Here is a 21,160-nt window from a genome sequence, read left to right as displayed (position 1 = left end):
ACAACACCAGCAGTTATTTCATATGTGGATGAAAATGCCCATTACAAAAGACTACATAAAATTACACATGTATATAAATAGAAATTAATGGAGAATTTTACCCCAGTTGCCTGTAGATGTTGCCTGAACTCATCCATGGTTGTGTTTGAGATGCTCATATCCCTAAACATTCCTTCCAGTTTTGATGTGAACTGACATCCACATTCAGTCTGTGGAAGAAAATCACAAATATAGACAGATAAATAATGGATTTTTCTGAGAAAACATACAAAGAAATAAACTCTTCCATGTTACTGCCATCATTTCTAAATCTTTCCAATAGTTGCTCTATGCCTGCGGGTACCAAACTTTAGTGTGTTTAAGAATAACCCAAGGATTTTATTTTAAAACGCAGATTCTAAGACTCTTTGAGATTCTAAGAACCTCACTGAAAGTAGGCCCCAGAACTCTGTGTTTTTAACAAGCATCTCAGGTGACACAGGTATAGGTGGTCCATGGCCCACACCTTTGTGACAGAACTATATAGTAATATTCCCCTTGTACCCCTACCCAGATCTCCATGAATGTATCCTGTCACACAAAGAAATTCCAGCAAACTCTGAATGTCTCAGAACTTGAACAAATGTTAAATACAGCCTGCTGGAGAAAAAAAAAAAAAAATCTAGCTTTATTTATAGCAGTAAACATTTTAAAATCAATTAAATATTTTCCAATCATATGTTGGTGTTCAATCATGTGATACACATCAGTTAAGTGCACTTCATTCCATCTTACATACATCTTACCTTTAACTTAGATATCATATTTTTTTCAGAGTCATCAGAAACACTTTTATTTGTGAGAAGTCTCCTTGCCAAGTGTTGTTTATAATAACGCTCAAATACATCTTTTTCTTGCATAAACCTAAAGAGGACCATTGCCTTATCCAATATTGTTTCTACTTCTTGTTCTGTTAGCTGCAAAATCAAGTAAAAGATGATTTAATAATTACAAAATTTTAGTTCCACAAAAATAACACCATAGTTCATCTACAGTTTAAAAACAATACTGTTTGACAACAAACAGAAATATCTGGTGAGCCATGTTTGAGCAAGTGCCTCCGACTTCCTAATAGCACAGCACAACGCTGCCATCCTATCTAGTGCAGCCTTAGTCAGAGGCTGACATGGAGTTCCATTCCCTAGATGGCGACCACGGAAATGGAGGCATGAAGTGCTACATGGCTGGATTAAAGGATGACCGAGAACAGACGAAATCAAATTTTACTTGCAAAAAAGAATGCCTTTGTGTAATATGTAGGCAGGAACTCACACAACCAAAAGACAGATTATTTTCATATAAGCTTTTCAAAATCTAAATTGTACAAATAGAAAGGTAAATACTTTGTTGTAATTCAAAAAGATTAAAAAGTCCCCAGGCCCTTATTTTTTAAATTAAGGGAAAGAAAATACTGTGGCGGGTTGTATTAAGCGTATATTTAAAAATAGGGAAGACTAAACAAATGAGTCTTTTCTATTCTGTGTCTTTGGTGATCTTCCTTTTGTTTGTTTCTTCATTATAGCGCCCTGTAAAATCTGTGGCCATTTGTTGCTTTTCCATTTTGTCTCACAAATACTCCAAGATGAAGTCCAAAAGATCAATTTACATGTGATCACAATATTGCATAATTTGATTTCCTGTTATAGTGATCACAATATTGCATAATTTGATTTTCCTATTATATTTGATTTTCTAAGATCCCAAATATATAATAAACGTTTGAAACTGAGCTTCCGAATATTTAGAAACTATTTTCTGGCAGTTACTCTAGTCTATGCCTTCAAATCCTTAGCTTCCAAGTATCACTGAATATATAACTCCCAGAACCAGATGAGATCAACAGTGTCCAGTGCCACGGGGAGCTGTTTTCAGCTCCTTACTATCTCTATAGCACGTCTAACCCTCACAGTGTTAACAACTATGGCCGTGTAGTTGTTTGTTTTTGATGTTAATTACACGTTAATAGAAAAATCAAAGTACCTCCAACCATTTCAAATACCTTAAAGGATCCTTTCCACAGATCACAGCACACATTTAAATACAGCAAAGCGCTATACTTACTTTTATATCTACAAAATTCCCTAATTTTATATCTGATTTCCTCATTTTATGTACAATTTTGTATCTACAAATAAAATTTAACATATTTTCAAATGCATTATACTTACCCCTTTGACTCCCTTTTTCAGCTTATCATCAATAAATAATGAGAGGTATTCAGGGGACCTGGAGTTGAGGTTGAGAAAATACTCAAAGTCACCCGCAATAGTTTGCTTAAAGAGCCGGTCATTATTGAACGATTCCTGGAGGAAACGATCAAACCTGCTCTTCAGATCCAATAAGCCCTTTCAAACGAAAACAAAGAAATTTAAGATACATTATAATAATCTTTCTATAAACAATACGCATATGAACATGTATTGTTTATTTCAACTTTGCTGGTAATAAACGTGTGCATTCAGTGTTAAACTTATAGATTCTATATTATTATTTTCAAGCCAATATTTAAACCTTTATTAAAAATGTCACTGATGAGAGACGTAGTCTACCTTCCATTTAATGTATTATTCTACTAAAGATGAATCAAAGAACCTCCTCAGTGTTTCTTCTCACCCTCCTTTGTCTTGACCAAATGGGCAAGCCCGAGAAAACAGCTTTAAAAATGTACCAAAAAAGCTCATTGTTTATATTAAAATATGAAAAACTTGGAGCTTAATATATTCATATTATTGCTTAAAAGCAAAACATTTTGAAACAAGAAGTATTTAACACATGGTGTTTTTTTTTAACACACTGAAGTATATGAACACTCAGGCATACAACAAAGTAGAAAGAATAACTTTCCTTCTTGAGACTATTTAAACAAGGTCTTCACCAGAATGAAAAGCTGCTCAGTCTGGCTGTTGCAAGTATACACACCTGCAAAATTCTAAAATATTTCAGGATAATTATACATATGAGTTTATCACTGGGAAAATTAAGTCAAAAACATAACACGTGGCTTAGTGTAAATGACCTTTGCAGCACTTGTCAACACCACTTTATCATAAACTTACAGAGCATCCTCTGTATTCACTTACCTGGATATAGTCAACGGGATTCTTTCCTTCACCTTCCTCAGAAACAAGGGCTTTACCTTGCTCCCTCAAATAGGAACTCATACACTCACACATCGTTTTCAAACCATTTGGCACACGACTAAATAACTTGTACATGCAAGCAAGGTCTGCAATTAGAAAGAACACACAAATGAGCTATATTAAAGATTAAGAAAAAAATGTGAATCTCTGTTCATGCTGATTTGTGATACTTAAAATTATTTCTCCATTACAACCATTTGCTGACATGAAAAACTACTAAAAACAACCCCCAGCAAAATAGAAAAAAAGGAAAAAATAGGCTAATTAATGGTTATTGTAATTTATGAAATAATTTTCAGATGCGATGCTTTGAAAGCATCAATAAAATGTCTCAGCAATTTGAGTTTACATGGAGAAGATGCCCAAATAGTAATAATAAAGCCATAAAAGATGAAAACTGCAGTTTTGAGTTTCTGTACAATTTATCCTATAAAATTCTAATCTAGAACCCAGTAATATTACAAAATGTCTATTGAAAGGATAACTTTAATTATGGTGTAATTTGTAGTCAAAATAATAAGGAAAAAATTTAAAAACCAATTAGTCTTACAGGTATTTTTAAGCATGTATATATGAAAAGTTCAAATGATAAAAAATAAAATAAAAGGATTTATTTATTTCATTACATACTATGGGCAAGTTTGTATGAAATTTACAGCATAAATCCCTATTCTTCATATTTGCCTCGGAGCAATTGCTAAGATTTCCTAGATGATGTCCTAAACCAGTATCTGTATTTTTAAAATTGGTTTTTCTAACTACACTGTTTTTATTTAGAATGAAAAGGTTGGACTCTGTCCATTTTTTGTATCAAGAAAATGTGGAGTTAAAATACTGCTTTTCCATGTGTCTAGCGTTTCTTTGAAATAAGAATGTACTGGGAGACGACAGTGTCAGAACTTTATAATGATATAAAAAAGTTTTATAATCAAGATCTTTTGAAAATGGAGTTAAAACAGCAGTTTCTAGTTCAGGGGCTAGGAAATGTTTTCTGTATGCATCAAATAGTAAATATTTTAGACTTGTGGACCATACAGTCTCTGCTGCTACTCAATTTTGCCATTGTAGGTAGAAAGAAGCCATAGGTAATACATAAAAATGGGCATGATTATGTTCCAATAAAACTTACTTATGCACACTGAAATATAAAATTTATATCATTTCATGTGTAATGAAATACTCTTTTGGAAATTTTTTTCCAACCAAACTGGTGGTGAGCCATATTTTGGCAAACAGGCTATAATTTGGCTACCCTGGTCTATATTTATAAGAGCAATTTAGATCCTAAAACTAAAGTTGTTTAAGTATTTAAAAAATACTCAGAAGCAAGTTTAACAAAAAAAAGCTTCTAAAATTTGTTTTAGTGACTTGCAAAAGCAAATTTTATTTGAAAATGTTTTCATCGATAATATATGTTCAAAGTAATTTACACACAAAAAAACTTAGTTTCTCACATTTGGAATGATTTACTACCAAATTTCCCACGTTAAAAACAGTTATTACAAATACAACAGTAATTTATGGATACATACACTGTACAATAAATTTGGCATATCAAATACCTCCAACAAAATGGTTCTCAACTTACCTATTCTGTTCCTGTGTTGTTACAGTTTTGCTTAATTATATGTCATATACTTAATTTTATGTAAATTAATACAATTTCATTGTATTTCACTGTACATAAATATATTGTATAGTGGAGAATGTGAAAGAGAAAATAAAAACTATTTGCATTCAAAAATTAAATGTCATTATTTCTGTACACAACAAAGCAATAAAATGAGCTATCATTTGAACTGAATTTCACAGTACTATCTGCATCTGCTAACCAATCCAATTCCTCCTCCATTATGGTGGGACAACTGTTTTTTTCATTTTCTATATTATGAGACATTTGGCTTCATAATAGTGAAGCTGTGCTCCTGACCTATTCTTGACAAACTGCTCAAGAGCAGGGTCTAGCAAAATTAAGACATTTCGCAATCAGGTGTCTAGTGGAAAGACAGGAAAAGTGAAGCCAGGAGTTTATAATGTAATTTAGAATCAGATAGCTGCTTACTTGCTGAAAATATTAAGTGTTACACAGTACACTACAGTAAGTAGCTATTCTGCTATTTCTTCATTTATGTACCTATTAAGCACTTGCCATATGTGTCAGGCATACTTAATGCCTTTAACCCAAGCCTCCGTGGAAGTCAGAGATACTGAATTCAGGCATGCCCAACCACCTCTCCATCAAACATTTCATGGCTCCTAATCTCCAGTCCATTTAATCTTTCCTCTCCAACCACCCTCTCTCTTCCCTCAAAGTAAGAAACCATTAACTCAATAGGTAAATAGTACATTAGAAAATTTATCAATTCTCATTTTGTTTTAGAGAAAATGATTTTCATAAAGTCCGAATGTGCCAGGGACCATTTAGATCAGGGGGTCTTCACACTGCAGTCCATGAACCAAATACAAATACAGCCCACTGTCTGTTTTTGTACAGCTCATGAACTAGGAATGGTTTTCACATTTTTAAATTGCCGGAAAAAAATCAAATGAAGTTGATATTTTTTGAGTTTTAGAAACATAGTCAATTTTATTCACTTGTGTTATTGTCTATGTATAGCTTCTCACTATTACAAAAGGGAAGAGTAGTTTCCTATATGGTTCACGTGCCTAAGTGATTTACTATCTGTCTCTTTACAAAAAAAAGTTTGCTAACCCTTCACTTAGGCCTCAGCCATTCAGAGGATTATTTCAGAAAACATGACAAACATACTTAACGATGATTGTTTTGTTTTTCACTTTTATAAAAAAAGGTTTACCAGGAGGGTTTTTTAAAAATTCACTTTCTCTGATTTAATAAAAGCAGCAAATTTATGTACAATTTTCAGGAACTTATCATATATATAGAAACGTAACCATTTCAAAACACAAAGCAAGGATTTCATTAGAGGAAGCATGGAACAACCTCTCTTCCCACCATCTTTCTTTTCTCTTCTCTTACCTCCTCTCTTTAGAATTATTCACTTAAAATATTTTTTCCATTCCCTACCTAGTCCTGACCCCAATAGGCAGTATGTGCTTCTTTTATAAGAAGTAAGTGGCTAAAATATTGCTAAGACTTCATCTAAGAAGCAGGAGAATAGCAAGAGTACCATGTTTGTTTATTTTTCAATACCATGTCAGTGATTTATAAAGTCATGGTTTTAAAGGAAAGCTTCAGAAATTAAGGATGAGAACAACATGACTCTTATTCTTTCATTTATTTCTTCTAGGTTACAAAATATCGTTTTCTGGAAAAGGTAAATAGCCAAAATGAGTAAATGCTACCGTTATCTCAAAATGTTTACTTTTAATTTTACGCAATTCACCCTACTCACTTTTCGGTCTATAACTTGAGTCCTCCAAACCAATCTACTAAATTATTTAAATATACCGACCTGGAAGACACCTATTTTTGCATTTTTGGCACCCTTATCATCACAATTAACTCTCACAGGAAAGCCTACAAAAATTTTAAGATTAGAATTTCAATTTTTAAAAGAATCACAAAAACTACAGGACAGTATGTAAGACTATAGGGTCCAAACCCTCTAGTATATAAAACCAAAGTACAGAAATAGATGAAGAGCTTGTTGGTCTCACCAACAATACTAGATTTATCTTCTGGGTTAAGAAAAACAAAGTAAAGAGACTGTACCATTAAATCCTGTCAAAGTAGCAAGTGATAAATTAATGATACATACCACAACTTCTTAAAAACTGACATTCATAATCTATTTTAATTTTAAGAAAATAAAAATATTACTGCTGAGAACTTGGTAGAAGTATAAGGATTTTATTTTCAATTGCTAACACTTACCTTCTGTCTTTCCATTTTTCAACATATGTACTAGCCCAGAATTCTCCATTTCTACTATAGTTTTCATGTGCTTAGAAATGAGTTCCCTCTCAACCACCTTTACAATTGGCTCTTCGGTTGATTTGTCAAGGCAGTGCATCACCCGTTCTATTTCTTCGTTAATTCTAGCTTCTACTTTCTTTATATATACTGAAGCACTGTTTTCTGCTAAAAATTTCTGGCTTTCCATCTGCAAGTAAGAAGCATGTTGTTGTTTTTAAACATAGAAGCAAAATGTGCTTTTAACTGCGTTTCTATAGTGTTGATTATAAACCAAACTAAGTACCATATGCACTAACATTTTATATAGTTTATCACACATTTTATATAGTTTATATTCATTTGAACTATATCCTTTAAAGCATTTACACAAGACTAAATTAAATTAATACATTATCTTAGGCAGTGTTTCTCAAACTTTGCCAGTGCGTTCCAAATAGCAGAAAAGTAAGCACATGCCAGAATGAAGCATTTGACCCCAAGTGAGAGCATGAAATTTTTCTTTGATTTGTTTCAATGTAAAATTATGCATAGAAAGATTCATCACGTTTATCATCTAGTTTTGCTGGCATACTGCTAGTGCCAGTTCTGAAGTCCTCCTGCCACCCCACTCCCAATCTCAAGAGTATATATACTGAAATTGGAGAAACAGAGCTTTGAAATACTATTACTCTCGTTTGCTAACACCAGCCTTATAGAAGTTCCACTAAATTATAAAATTTAACTCAACTGATTTTAACCTATTTGATAGTAGGATTAATGAATATATCTAAGATTTACAGAATACTGTGTTTCCCCGAAAATAAGACCTAGCCAGACCATCAGCTCTAATGCGTCTTGAAGCAAAAATTAATATAAGACCTGGTCTTATTTTACTATAAGATAGTAAAATTATTTTATAGTAAAATAAGACCGGGTCTTATATAATATAATGTAATATAAGACTGAGCCTTATGTTAAGTTTTGCTCCAAAAGCAGCATTAGAGCTGATGGTCCGGCTGGGCCTTATCTTCGGGGCAACAGGTAGGAAATATGTTGCTGTGAACTACACAGAAATTTAGAAACATTTCCTCCTTTCTTAGCCAAAGGCAGTCTTTAATCCTTGAAAATAATCAAATTTCTAAGAACAGACATTAACACACCAAACAAAAATCTTGGTGAGACCATCTCTCTCCACTTGCGATTAAAAATAGTACATATTATGTATATTTACATACACATACATAGTGTCACTGCAGTACATTTTGGAATCTGGACAATTTATCTTCTATTGGTATTTCTACACTGTAATGAAGGAAATTAAAACAAATGCAAAGGTCAAAAACATTGTCAAAAACACCCAGAATTAGTTGCTATAATATTAGAGAAAAAAGAGTGTTGCTACATTATGAAGTTAATAGTTTCTAAAGCATAGTCCAGGCTCACCAGTGTAGGCTACAAAGGTCTTCCTCATGGGCTATAAACTGATTTAAAAAAAAGAAAAAAAAAGCAAGCCCATTCTTTTGTTTCTTTATGGGTAAAACTGACACCAAAATTCACTGAGTTCCATTTTTAAATATATCTAGTGGCTCTTATGAATGACCTACTGACTTACCAAGAGTTATTATAATTTTGTATTCATTTTTTTAAAAAGTGTACTACTGGAGTAAAAACTTTAAGTTAGTCTTCAACTAAGTCTGTTTTGGCAACACTACAAAGCTCCTATTGTAAATGGCTCAGCTAGACAGAACCTGGTTATCATTACTTATAAATATTTCTTACGTTCCTCATGCTACTTAGTTATCATCCTCATTTCATTACAAGTTAGTACTAGTTAAGCTTCACTTTTAGCAATTTAGTTGGTTTGGGGTTGCATATACTGCCACAAATTTGCATCAATTGTACTTGTTGACCTATAATTTCCCAATCAACTGTCTTTAAGACACATATGCACTATGGGATCATGCATTTTCCCACCTTTATTTTACTAGCAACTGATATTACTATTCAAAAGCCTGAACAGTAAGACTTTATTAATGATGCACTGCCTGTGAATTTATGGTAAATAATTTGTAACATGTAAATATAATAAAATGTTAGTTATTTCTATATTTATATGTCTTATGACACATAAGTTAAAACATAATGTGTGTAAGTTCAAACTCTCCAATGAGTTCCTTTACTGCAATGTGAGAATGTGGGGTAGGTATGCTGAAGGGTAGTTTTTGCACATTCCTTCCCAAAGGCCTCAGTAAAAAAAGGTCAAAATGTTCAAATTAGTAACTATATTCAATAATTAAGAACATCTTAAATGAGCACTTATTTATATTGTCACTAATTACCTGAAAAAATTCTGCAGACATTTCCAAAAAAGGAGCCTCAAAATCTTCTTCATAAACTGATCGTCCTTCAAGACCTAAAATCATTAACATCTGGCAAGCATTTCTTATTGCGCCTCTGTCAAAAGAAGTTAAACCATTTGATAATCAAATTACATTAAAGGTTCATGTAAAAATACAACAGAAGTAGCTAGAGTTTCAGAACTTTTTTTTTTACCAATGACCAATCTCCCGGAAGCAGCTCACTTATAACACAAGATTTAAAGTAATTTTAAATGGAAAGTATATCTTGACTTGTACAGCTATTTATCTCAAGTTGCTGTCATGCTGTGATAACTTAAAACTTTTAAAGCTGTCTAAAGATTTCTGTGTATTTAAAAACACAGACAGAACAAAAAGGTTGCTTATCGGGAAGCAGGGAGGAGGGAAGGAGGCTGTGTTGCTTGACATGGTACAACATACAATGACTACTAGGCAATGTCATTGCTTTATACCAAATAGCTCTGGGCAATCCTGACCAAGCACCACAGCTGAAATAAAGAGAACTTTGTAAGTCTTCACCTTACAGTTGCTTTGAATACAGAGAAGCAGAGAAAGCAGTATTGCATTATTTCAAGCTACTCTAGCTGTAGAGTCATAAAAATGGCACTGTGATCATGTTAGAAAGGGAGAAAGAATATGACAGAAGGGTACAGTAATTCTTAGTCATTTTAGAGACTATGTTCAACATTTTTCTTCATTTATGTTAAGAATGAAACCTAGCCAGAGGCCCTTAAAGGAAAAGACGAAGAAAACCCAAAATGTCAGCAATAAAAAAATACGTGAAAAATCAAATGGGAAGACTAATGGCTGATTTGCTTTTAAAAAGTATACTAAATAATAGCTTAGGATGGTCTCTTCTAAAAACAGAAGTGTGTCCTTTTTAAATGAAAATCTAGGTAACTTTGTTAACTGTGATACAGGTTTTTGAGGGTTTTCATGTACTAGAAAATCAAACTTCAATAAGCTTTCATAAAATTCTGATAGTGATCGGCTGCCAGGATGTAACTGTGAAACCCGCGCCCAAAGTGTAAAAACATGGTTATACCGGTCCACCACTTCTCCCTTCCGCTCTCTGGCGATCATATCCAGTAACGTTTGTCGTAGATGATCCCTAATACACCCGTAACGTACAACTTGATCTCGAAAAATAATTAACCCCAAATTGTAGACATTCTCCACATTATTCTGTTGTACATATACACGGTCCTGCAGTTAAAACAAAACAAAATCATAGAAATATGAATATAACTCTTGCAGACACAAAAATAATCACTGTGAGCCATAATAAATATAAAGGAAATAAAATTCCAAAAGCAATATATTTTTCAGGTGAGAAACACTTCAAACTATCTTAAGTAACATAGAATTAGATTTTGACTACCTCCTGAATTATAGAAAAGTAACTCTCTACAATTGTTATAGAAACAAACAATGGCTATAAGTGGTTGCCCATTTAACCTAAGAAAAAGGGGTGCGGGGGGTGGGGGATGACAGGGGGAAGCAAGCACCAGACCCAGGGAGGCAAGCAAGCAGAAAGTAGAGGAGAAAGGTAGAGAGCAAGGCAGGCAGATGTTCCTTTCTCCTCAAAGCCATACATACCATGCCCAAACATGGTTCTGACTTTATTAAATACTGTACTTGAAGATCATATTTTATGAAGCAAAATTGAGAGCTGAATGAAATACAGATCCAAATGACAACGTTAATTGCTTACTGGTAAATATTAAAAAGGCTCTAATGCTTATAAATAAAGTAGCATTAAATATTACACCATTAAAACACCTCTAGTTACTGTCATTTCAAACAGATTACTTACTAGCAGTCATCTTATTCTCAAGTTCTTACCAACATGATTATAGGTGTCTCACTTTATAGAGCACATGTAATCCAGAATTACTGGCTATAAAAGTCCTATTTTGTGCATTATTTGAAAATCTGTATTTACACCAAAGTACACTGAAATAAAACTACTGTTTTTAATTCACAAAAGGATTAGTAACAGAATTCCTTTCTGTTCTCTGGACTTTGGTGGGTCTGTGAACTTCCTAAAATTATAAAAATTATTGTGTTTGTTCATACATAAGTACTTTGGAAACAGAGCCCAGAGCTTTCACCGGATTCTTATAGGCATCTGTAATCCAAAAACAGTTAAGAACCACTGCAAACTGTGATCTTTGAACTTTTCAAAGGAACACTGTCATTACAAGCAACATCAAACAAAGCTCCAAGGAGAACATGAACAGAAGTTCTACCATGTTGGCAATGCAACTAAAATGGCATTGATCAACCTTCCAACCAATTTTAACTAAATTCTCCAGGAGCAGCACTCTTTTCATATGACATCATTCCTCTAACCTTCTTTGATTTATCTTACACAATGGTACATATCTAGTGGCTACGAGAAAGCTGCTCTTTTATCAGAATTTTCAGTGCTCACATTTTTCAAATCCTGACACCAATTTTAGCAAGTTCAAAATTTTCATTGATGACTTCTCCGACAAGTTCTTGGACTTCACATTTTCATTCTCAAGATCTGAAATTCCAATCCCCCCTCACTACCCCCGTCCACACCACATCCCTCCTCCTTTTTGATGGCTCTCACTGTTTCATATTCGCTGAAGCTACTCTTTACTCTCATGACCTTCAAGCCCAAACCTCCCCTTATCTAGATTCTGGCGCCCCTTTCAGCATAAAAAAACAAGATGCACTTAAAAAAACTGGCATAAATCTAATAATTTAAAAAGTAACGAGAATCCTTTTTATTATGAAAATAATCACTCCAATTACTGTATAAATTATTTATAAATTTGATTTTTATAGGTCTGAATATGCATGTGTATTACATCAAAGTACCATATACAGAATCACTCTTACCCAATGTAATCAAAACCAGTAACTGGTTGGTTAACTAAAGACATGTGTGGTTAGAGAGAAACTATTGAATACACATATACCTGCATCTTAAACATTTTAATTTAAAACACATAAAAATGTTCCTTGAGATATCAAGACTTTTTCTTTCAACATAAGTCCCATAATTACTGACACTGTTTTTGTTACACACACTCATACATAATAAATTGTCTAACATTTCTCTTCATTTTCAGTAAGATGTAGTATGAACAAGAGACAACTGTGAAGCAAGCTGAATGCAAAATCCTTCGAGATTTTTACAATTTCCACTCCAGTCTTTCAAACTACCCACACCTAATTCGAACCAATATTTGGTGATTTGCCTTTGTCAAGTTTTTCCAAAACATTTGATCTAATTTGCCAAAGAACAAATTCTATTGTTTTTGACACCATTTGATTCGTTTACACAATATTATATTATGTAATAATAAAAGAAGTACAGCTGGTATAAAACAGGTTTGAAAACAAGTACAACTGACTCTCAGTGAGCACAAAGCTCAACTGGTAAGAGCAAAATAGAGAAGATATACTGGAAAGTAATTGAATAGCAGTGAGAGAACTTTGTTACCAGGCTGTTTCACAGCAAAATAGAAAGTACTGGTGATTCTTGCAAGTACTGTAAGTTTCAACTACATGCTATGGGACATGAAGCAAATCTTGTAAAGGATATATACCAGGGGTGCCAAAAAAATGTATCCAAGTGGACACTTTGGTCAACGTTGCTTAAGCAGTAGTTTGCTATAATCAGAAGTGTCTGGACGCTGATGGTAACTGCTTTGAGCACCTCTTATAACTGCAGAAGTCAAATGTGACTGGTATTCATCTTTTGTTATCGGTATATGAGTATATTGAGTATTACAATTGTAATACAGTTTTCCTTTCTTAAAATGTGTATACATTTTTTTGGCACCCTCTGTATGCGTACATATGATATTACCAAGTTTAACATGTCACTAAGATATGAACCTCTTTCTTAAGAAATACAATGTTCTTAATTTAGGCTAAGAGAAATGTCAAAAATTAGGTCAGATTTTATTGTTTTTGGTAAAAGGGTACTACTCCCTATGAGAATTACAAAACAAAAGGCACATATAATGTAATCTTCAGAGTAAATTAAGAGTGTTAAGAGTGAAGTTTTTTAATGTTTCCCCCTTTTTTGGTTTTCTTGCAGTATTATTTACATGCCATAAAATTACTTATTTTAAGAGTCCTTAACTCACAGTAAATTTCTATAGTTGTGCAACCATTGCCACAATCCAGTCCTAGACTATTTTTTTCACCCCACTTCCCCCAAATCCTTCAAGCCTGTTTACAGTCAATTCCCACTTCCAGCACCCCTGCTTTTTCTTTCCACAAATTTCCTTTTCTAGACATTTCACATAATTGGAATATGATCTTTGGTGTCAGATTTTTCACTAAGCATAAAGTTGCTAAGGTTCATTAATATTCTAACATCTATCAGCATTTCATTCTTTGTTAGTGCTGAAGAGTGCTTTATTATATGGATATGCTACATTTGGTTTATTCACTTATCAGCTGAAGGTTTTTTGGGCTATTTCCAGTTTTTGTCTACTATGAATAATGTTGCTATGAACATTTGGGTACAATCTTTTTGTGGACATAAGCTTTTACTTTTCTGAGACAGATTTCTAGGAGTAGAAGTATTGGGTCACATGGAAATTGCCAAACTGTTTTTTCTAAAGTGGATGTATCAATTACAGTAAATTTTTTAGTAACGAAAATACTGGATGTGGAGTTAGGAATTCTTCGTATGATCTCTGTCTCTACCACTAACTGGCTGTGAGACCATGAGTAAGTCATTTATCCACTCTGGTCCTAGGTAACACAAAGGGATGGTTAAGGTATCTCTAAAACTCTAATATGATTTCCTATGAAAGTCAACTCTCTGCTAAAAAATTAACATATACCAGGGATCCAGATACATTTCACTATTACTTCTTCCCTTTCTATTTGTTACCAGTCTCCGCTTCCCTGGGCTTCCCTCTTCTCAATCCTAAACACAGGATTGCTAACACTACCCAAGTAGGTAAATCTAAAACCTTGTGGTCAAAACGCCTGCTATCTCAAGCCCTCTCGCAGAAAGGGAGAAAAGGGGTCAGGTGTAGCTGATGAATCCTGCAGGTACACTGCCTAAGGGGAGGAAACTTCAGTACAGGAAATAGGATGGGAGCACCCTGTTGGAATGTTTGAGCAGAGCATAGGCCATTTAATTCCATGAAAGGTGACTGTAGATAAGGGAAATAAAGATGTTGCAGTGTAAGAACTGAACCTTTGTCTCTTAATGTGAAACTGTGAAGGTGTATGTAATGGTTATAATTAAATGACATACAATGTTAAGAAAACCTGTTAACCCTGAAATTTCACTATAGATACCAGAGAGTTCATAAATGGAGAAGGGAAAACCCACACACTTGAGTGTGGCTATTTAAATTAGTAATACCAAATAGTGATTTATATTAAGTGTTTGGTGTGCATGATTAATTACATCTAGCAAAAGGAGAGCTATACATGCATACGCTCATGTTTGTGTGCATGTTAAGCAGAAATGCATGCATGCACACATGCACAGTAACTTGTGATCTTCACATGATGTATATGAAAACAACTGCTAAATGAACATGCTAAATCTTCTGTTTATTGCTTATTAGGACTACCAGAAGGAAGTCAGCCTGTGGGTACACAACAGCATTTTCATCACAGATTCTAACAGGAATCACTCTGTTAAAAAATAACTGGCTGATTTTATGTAATACAGTATTAATGTAGCTCTAATCATTTAAATCACTGTAGGACTTTTATTTTGTATATGTTTCTAAGTTAGTATTTAATTTTTAAAAAGTTCTATTTAAAAATCCCAGCTCTAGTTAACTTCTCACCTAGCTAAAAAAAAAAAAGAAAGAAAGAAAAAGAATTTCAAAGTACGGATAAGATAAAATCATCCCAAAAGAGAGAAATAATATTAAAAAATAATCTAAAAATATTTTAATCTCAGGCTTTTTGACCAAAATGTACTTTATATGAATCCAACATTAGTCATTTATCTATTGAAAGGAGCTCAGCAAAGGTAGAAGGTTGGTAGCTGCTTCTATTTGCCTTTTTATCCCAAAATGCAGGCATTTTTTAATCTGCAAATAAGGTAGTTTTATTTCTTCCTTTCCAATTATTTTTAAAACTAAATTTACTGGGGTGACATTGGTTAGTAAAATTATATAGGTCTCAAGTATAAAATTCTACACTACATCATCTACACATTGCACTGTGTGTTCACCACCCAACGTCAAATTCCTTCCATCACCATATATTTGACGCCCCTTTACCTTTCTCTACCTCCCCCACTTACCCTTCCCACAACCACCAAGCTGTTTTTCTTGCTTGTTTGTCTTGTTCGTTTGCTGCTTTCAGTTTCATATCCTATTCATATATGAGTGAATGCAGGCATTTTAAATATAAAATATGCTGAAAAACACGTTTGAAAGCCTAATGTCTAAATCAAACATTTGATTTACTCAAGGGATGTGAGTTTCATCATCACTGACAGAAGCTACATTTTAAATCTCTGAATTTATGGTTCTCTCAGGAATCGCTATTCCTAGGCCAAGCAAACTTGAAGTGGGCAAGAACCTTCACACACCAGACGGACCAAGGGGTGAGAAGGAGTAATCAATGATAGGACCACTTCATTGTCCGCTTTCAGAGCTGGGAAAAAGTCAGCTTCCTTTTGTCTCTGACTTCGTCTGTATAATTAGCTTGACAAACCAACTTATAAGCACTTCATCTGTAACACGACACCTAACTCACAATCCTATTCCACTTATTCCCACTTCTATTCTTACAAGAATAGCTTTTATAAGACCAACCTGCCAAGAACAACTATAAAAGCTAGATTAAAAAAAAAAGTACCATCTGTTTAAAAGCATCAACTAGGACAGACAGGTCTCTAGGAGCTGAGGTAGAGAGTTGTAGTCTTTCTTCCTCTGCTACAAAAGGAAAGGGAACCTCAACCAGCTGATATCGATGTAAAACCCCTACTCATGACCTAGGGCTCTTCTCATTCTTAGTAGCAAGAGGACATCAGCCTACAAGGTGCTTGGCCTTACAAGGCCACAGATATTACTACTCCCACCATCTTGGAAAAGGTTTGCCTTTTCCCCTTAACTGATGTCTTCACCAAGGTACCTAATCCACCAAGACACCTAAATATTTAACTAATGTAGGTGAGATCAAACTCAGCATGCAAAAGCATCCTTAGAGGTGTCAAGATGCACTATGCAAAAATATAAATCATGAAAGCTACACCTGTGGAAAGACAAGGAGTGACTTCGTAAGTGAGCTAAACAGCTTCATTACTGAGAGAATGGTATTAAAAATACACCAAAATAAAACAAAAATAATTTGTTGATGAAGTTCAAAAAGTAACTTAACTCTTACTACTTAATTTATCTGCAAGAAATTATTTAGCAAATATTTTTAACCAACAGTCATTATGTCAAAGGAAAGCAAACTAGGATAAGTGGATATTGGCACAGTAAACAATGGTGCACCCAAGGAAAGAAACAAATTATAAGCCCTTTCACAGTATCACTCATATCTAGTGTCTCATTTCACAATGTTTTCTTGCACAATTAAAGAGGTATTTGGGAAGCAAACTCTAAAACTAACCTTTGGATCACATTCAATTCTGAAAACTTAGTACTACAAATATAAATACAATAGTCCCTTGTTTTAATTATAGTGTTTAAGGAAGCAGTTTATAAAATTTTTGCTTCAAATACCAGTAGTACTTTTAATAGTTCAGTACTTTTAAAACCACTAATGAACCAAGGGCAATTACGGATTAGTAGGCATTCATCTACACTTCCTTGCCTGGTCCCACTTGTGGTCACTGGCAGCTATTCATTTAGGCAAAGACCACCATTCAAATGATAGCAAATAGCTCTGAAAGTTGGTTTATCAAGCAAATTGTAAAGTTGGTTAATCAAACTCTTAAATAATTCTTTCAGTTTCTTGTCCTCACAGCCAAGAGGACCTATAACTGTTTCGTTTTTTAAAAAAAGAGGATAGGAAAAGAGGAATGTAAACAGAATTTTGAAAATCTTCATAAATATTAAACATTTATCCTACTCAGAAACTAGAGACAAACCCTAAAGAGTTAAAACTCATTTTTCAAAAAAGACCAAACAAGCAAATAACTCTGTAACAAGTAGCGACTGTCTGTTAGAACATGTTTGAACCTGCTTTCCCAAGCTTAAACACTAGGCTATCTTCTATCAGCAAGTAATAAATCTAAGTGTTTTCAAATAGGGTTCCCTTTCTAAACATGAATAAACATGACTTAAGAAGGCTTAACGCAATGAAGATAGAAATAGAAAATTTAAAAGCATCAACCACCCTCCCCCCACAAACACACATCCATCCACCCACCCCAGAAAAGTAACAGAAAGTTTCTACTGCAATATTATAGTAGGAAAAAAGTCTAATGAGATCAAAGTTTAAAGAACTATCTCAGTATTTTCCACAATGCTAGTGCCTGATTCCATTGCTGAAAGGGAATCTTTGGTAAGACATGAAACAATTAAATTGTACAGAAAGAGAATCACTTCTGGATTTAACAATAAAGGGAATGAAAAAGCACAGCATATGGTGTCAAAAAACCTGGTTTTAAAACTTAGTCCCACAACTAAAGCTCAGTTTCCATCACTGTAAATGGGCCCAAAATTTACAGGCCTCTCTCTCAGGCCTGTGAAAGTTTTAAAAACAATGTAGTTGTAAGAAATTCTATTTTTAAATAATTTTCACTTATTTTTAGGGCTAGGACATTTGACAACTCAAAATCCTAGTCATGTTTCTCTAAAGCTGTGTATATTACACCAAATCATAAAATAAAAGCACTGTTCTCTACTCCAAAGTGTAATAATCTAATGGTAGGGGAAAAAACCCAACAACACTAGAAAATAGTCCCTATTAGAACCATAAAAGTAATCACCCTCCAGGTCTTGGATCAATGAAATTGTAAGAAGAAATTAGGAAAGAAGAGCTGTATTAGAGAAGCGATACGAGTATAATTCGGTGGTTAAGAGTATAGATTTGGGTCCTAGACAGGCTGTTTCAATCCTCTCTCTGCCATTTACTAGGTGTCACGTTAACTCTATGTCAGCTTCCCATCTGTAAAACAGCATCTACATCAAGATGCTATTCCACGCAGTTCTATTTCTAGGCTTAAAAAACCAGCTTTTACAAAACCAACTCCTCTGGCAAGAACAACTATAAAAGCTGGAAGAAAATAAAAAGCTACCACCTCACACCCACCAAGATAGCTACTATCAAAAAATAAAAACAAACCTACAAACAAACAAACAAAACACACCAGATAATAAGTGTTGGTGAGGATATGGAGAAACAGGAGTTCCTCAGCAGAGTCTTCAAGAAATATTTGTACACCCATTATTCATAGCAGCGTTACTTAAAATAGCCAAAGGTGAAAAACAACCGTTGTCCACTGACAAATAAACATAAGCAAAATGTGGTACATACATACAACAGAATATTATTCGGCCTTAAAAATCAAGGAAATTCTGACATATGATACAACACAGATGAACTCTATGATTACACTTATATGAGGTACCTAGAGTGGTCAAATTCATAGACAGGAAGTACAATGGTGGTGGCCAGGGGCTGCAGGGAAGAGGGAATACGAAATGGAGTTATTGTTTAATGGGTACAGAGTTTTAGTTTTGCCAAGATCAAAATTCTAGAAATGGATGGAGGTGACAGTTGCACAACAGTATGAATGCACTTAATATCACTGACCTGTACACTTAAAATGGTTAAGATGATAAATTTTATGTTATGTGTATTTCACAATAATTTTTTACAAAAACAAACAAATGCCAACTGTTTAAAAGCATCAAAGAGCAACAAAGGTAACCTGGACTTGTGGGGTCAAGATTCTATGTCAAGTGTAATTGAAAAATTAAAAAAGGGGGGGAGATAAAGGGGATTAAGAGGTTCAAACTTCCAAGTATAAAACAAGTAAGTCCCGGGGATGTAAAGGACAGCATAGGGAATATAGTCCATAATATTGTGAGAGCGTGGTACAGTGTCAGGTGGTTGCTGGACTTATCATGGTGATCACTTCTTTAGCACAGGGAATATTATCAATGACATGGTAATAACTGCATATAGTGCCAGGTGGGTCCTGTTGAATAACTATGATGTACCTGAAGCTAATATAATATTGTACGTTAGCCATATTTTAATACAAACCTTAATAAAAGAAAAGATTCTAAAGAAAAGGCGCGTATAGCAGAGGAGCCTCACTTTAACTCATTCCTTTGGGTCATTTGTTGAATTTGGAGTACTGGAAATAGAGGTCAAGCAGAAAGTCACAGGCGGGCTGGCTATCAAGCAGCCAGGACTAGGAGGCCGAAGTCTGAAGAGGAGAGAAATGCAAAGCAGCAGATATTCTGCAGAGAATTTTCATCGAGATGTTTACTGACATACTACCTAACCATGGGCGAGACACCAAAACACCAATAAAGCAGCACTGGGAGGCAAAGAAGCTGAACAGACACGGTCTGCCGACTGGCAGTGGTGAGGAGACCAAAGCTGGGATTCAAAGCACCGTAATGTGGAAAGCAAACTGCTAAACACCTCAAGTTTTAGCTGAGACCCCAGAAGGGTTATTCCCTGTGAGTAAAGATATGCCCTGGAAATAAAGGCTAACTAAAAATAGACCAACCTTAACACAGCCTAAAAGCCAGCTTTCAACTAAATCATAGTGATCTGCCCCATGCTGTGCCTGCCTGCCAGAAGAAAATTACATTTCTTTTGAAGAAAGATAGTATCATCCAGGGCCTCCACATTTTTATATACAGTGTTGGTAAAATTACCAGGTTTGTCCCCTACCACCAAAACAAAACACCTCAGGATCAAGTGTCTGAAAACCACGGGGAAAAAAAAACCCCAGAAAATCAAAGTATTCTAAGACTCTTACAGTATCCAATAAATGGTTAAAAACAAAACTAACATAAAATAAACTATAAGTCAACGATCTATATTGTGATCTCTAAGGTAACCACTAAAATAATTAAAAAAGAACATATAAATAATAGCTAATGGTATAATAAAACATTCTTAATGCACTTAAAGAAGGCAAGCTGGGAAAATCAGTAAAAAACAGATGAAACAAATAGAAAAAAAAGAGTAGAATGGCAAAGTAAACCCAAATGTATCAGTGCTTACATTAAATGCAAATGAACTATATGCTTCAATTTAAAAACAAAGATGATCAGATGGATTTAAAAAGCTTATTACTATGTGGTGCTTACAAGTGACAAACCTTAAATACAAGGACACAGAAAAGTGGGAAGGACGGGAAGAAATGTGCCATGCAAACATTAACAAAAGGAAAGGTCACATAGTAATACTAGACAAAACAGATTTTAAGGCAAGAAGTATTACTAGAGATAAAGAAGGATATTTCATAAAAATGAGTCAATTCAACAGAAAGATAAAATGATGTTCAATTAATATTCACTTTGTAACAAAAACTCAAAATACATACCCTACAAGGAGAAATACACAAATCTAAATTTGTAATGAGTAATATTACAAACCTGAAGATTTTAACATTTCTTAATAGCTGATAGGACAAGCAGACAAAAAAAAATTAGTAAAGATGTGAAAGATTGGAACATGGTTAATAAGGTTGCCCAAACTGGTATGTATGCAATACTTTATTCAGCAATTACAGGCTGAAAAACTGGCATTAAACTGAAACTGAAAACTTT

At 34.1% G+C, this 21,160-nt stretch overlaps 1 protein-coding gene across 2 annotated transcripts in view; it reads right to left on the bottom strand.

Moving 5' to 3' along the window:
• Positions 1-21,160, bottom strand: part of CUL3 (cullin 3) — a 90,172-nt gene that overhangs the window by 18,793 nt on the left and 50,219 nt on the right. For both annotated transcript variants that reach the window (XM_033112067.1, XM_033112068.1), the window contains 7 exons: positions 10,480-10,640; positions 9,396-9,510; positions 7,036-7,264; positions 3,120-3,265; positions 2,208-2,384; positions 786-956; positions 102-209 (listed from right to left, as the gene is read on the bottom strand). In XM_033112067.1, coding sequence (XP_032967958.1) covers positions 102-209; positions 786-956; positions 2,208-2,384; positions 3,120-3,265; positions 7,036-7,264; positions 9,396-9,510; positions 10,480-10,640 — 1,107 coding nt within the window. The remainder of the gene's footprint in view (positions 1-101; positions 210-785; positions 957-2,207; positions 2,385-3,119; positions 3,266-7,035; positions 7,265-9,395; positions 9,511-10,479; positions 10,641-21,160) is intronic.

The sequence above is a fragment of the Rhinolophus ferrumequinum genome, chromosome 8 (genome assembly GCF_004115265.2).
Source record: "Rhinolophus ferrumequinum isolate MPI-CBG mRhiFer1 chromosome 8, mRhiFer1_v1.p, whole genome shotgun sequence".
NCBI lineage: Eukaryota > Metazoa > Chordata > Mammalia > Chiroptera > Rhinolophidae > Rhinolophus > Rhinolophus ferrumequinum.
This window is presented reverse-complemented; position numbering and strand designations above follow the sequence as displayed.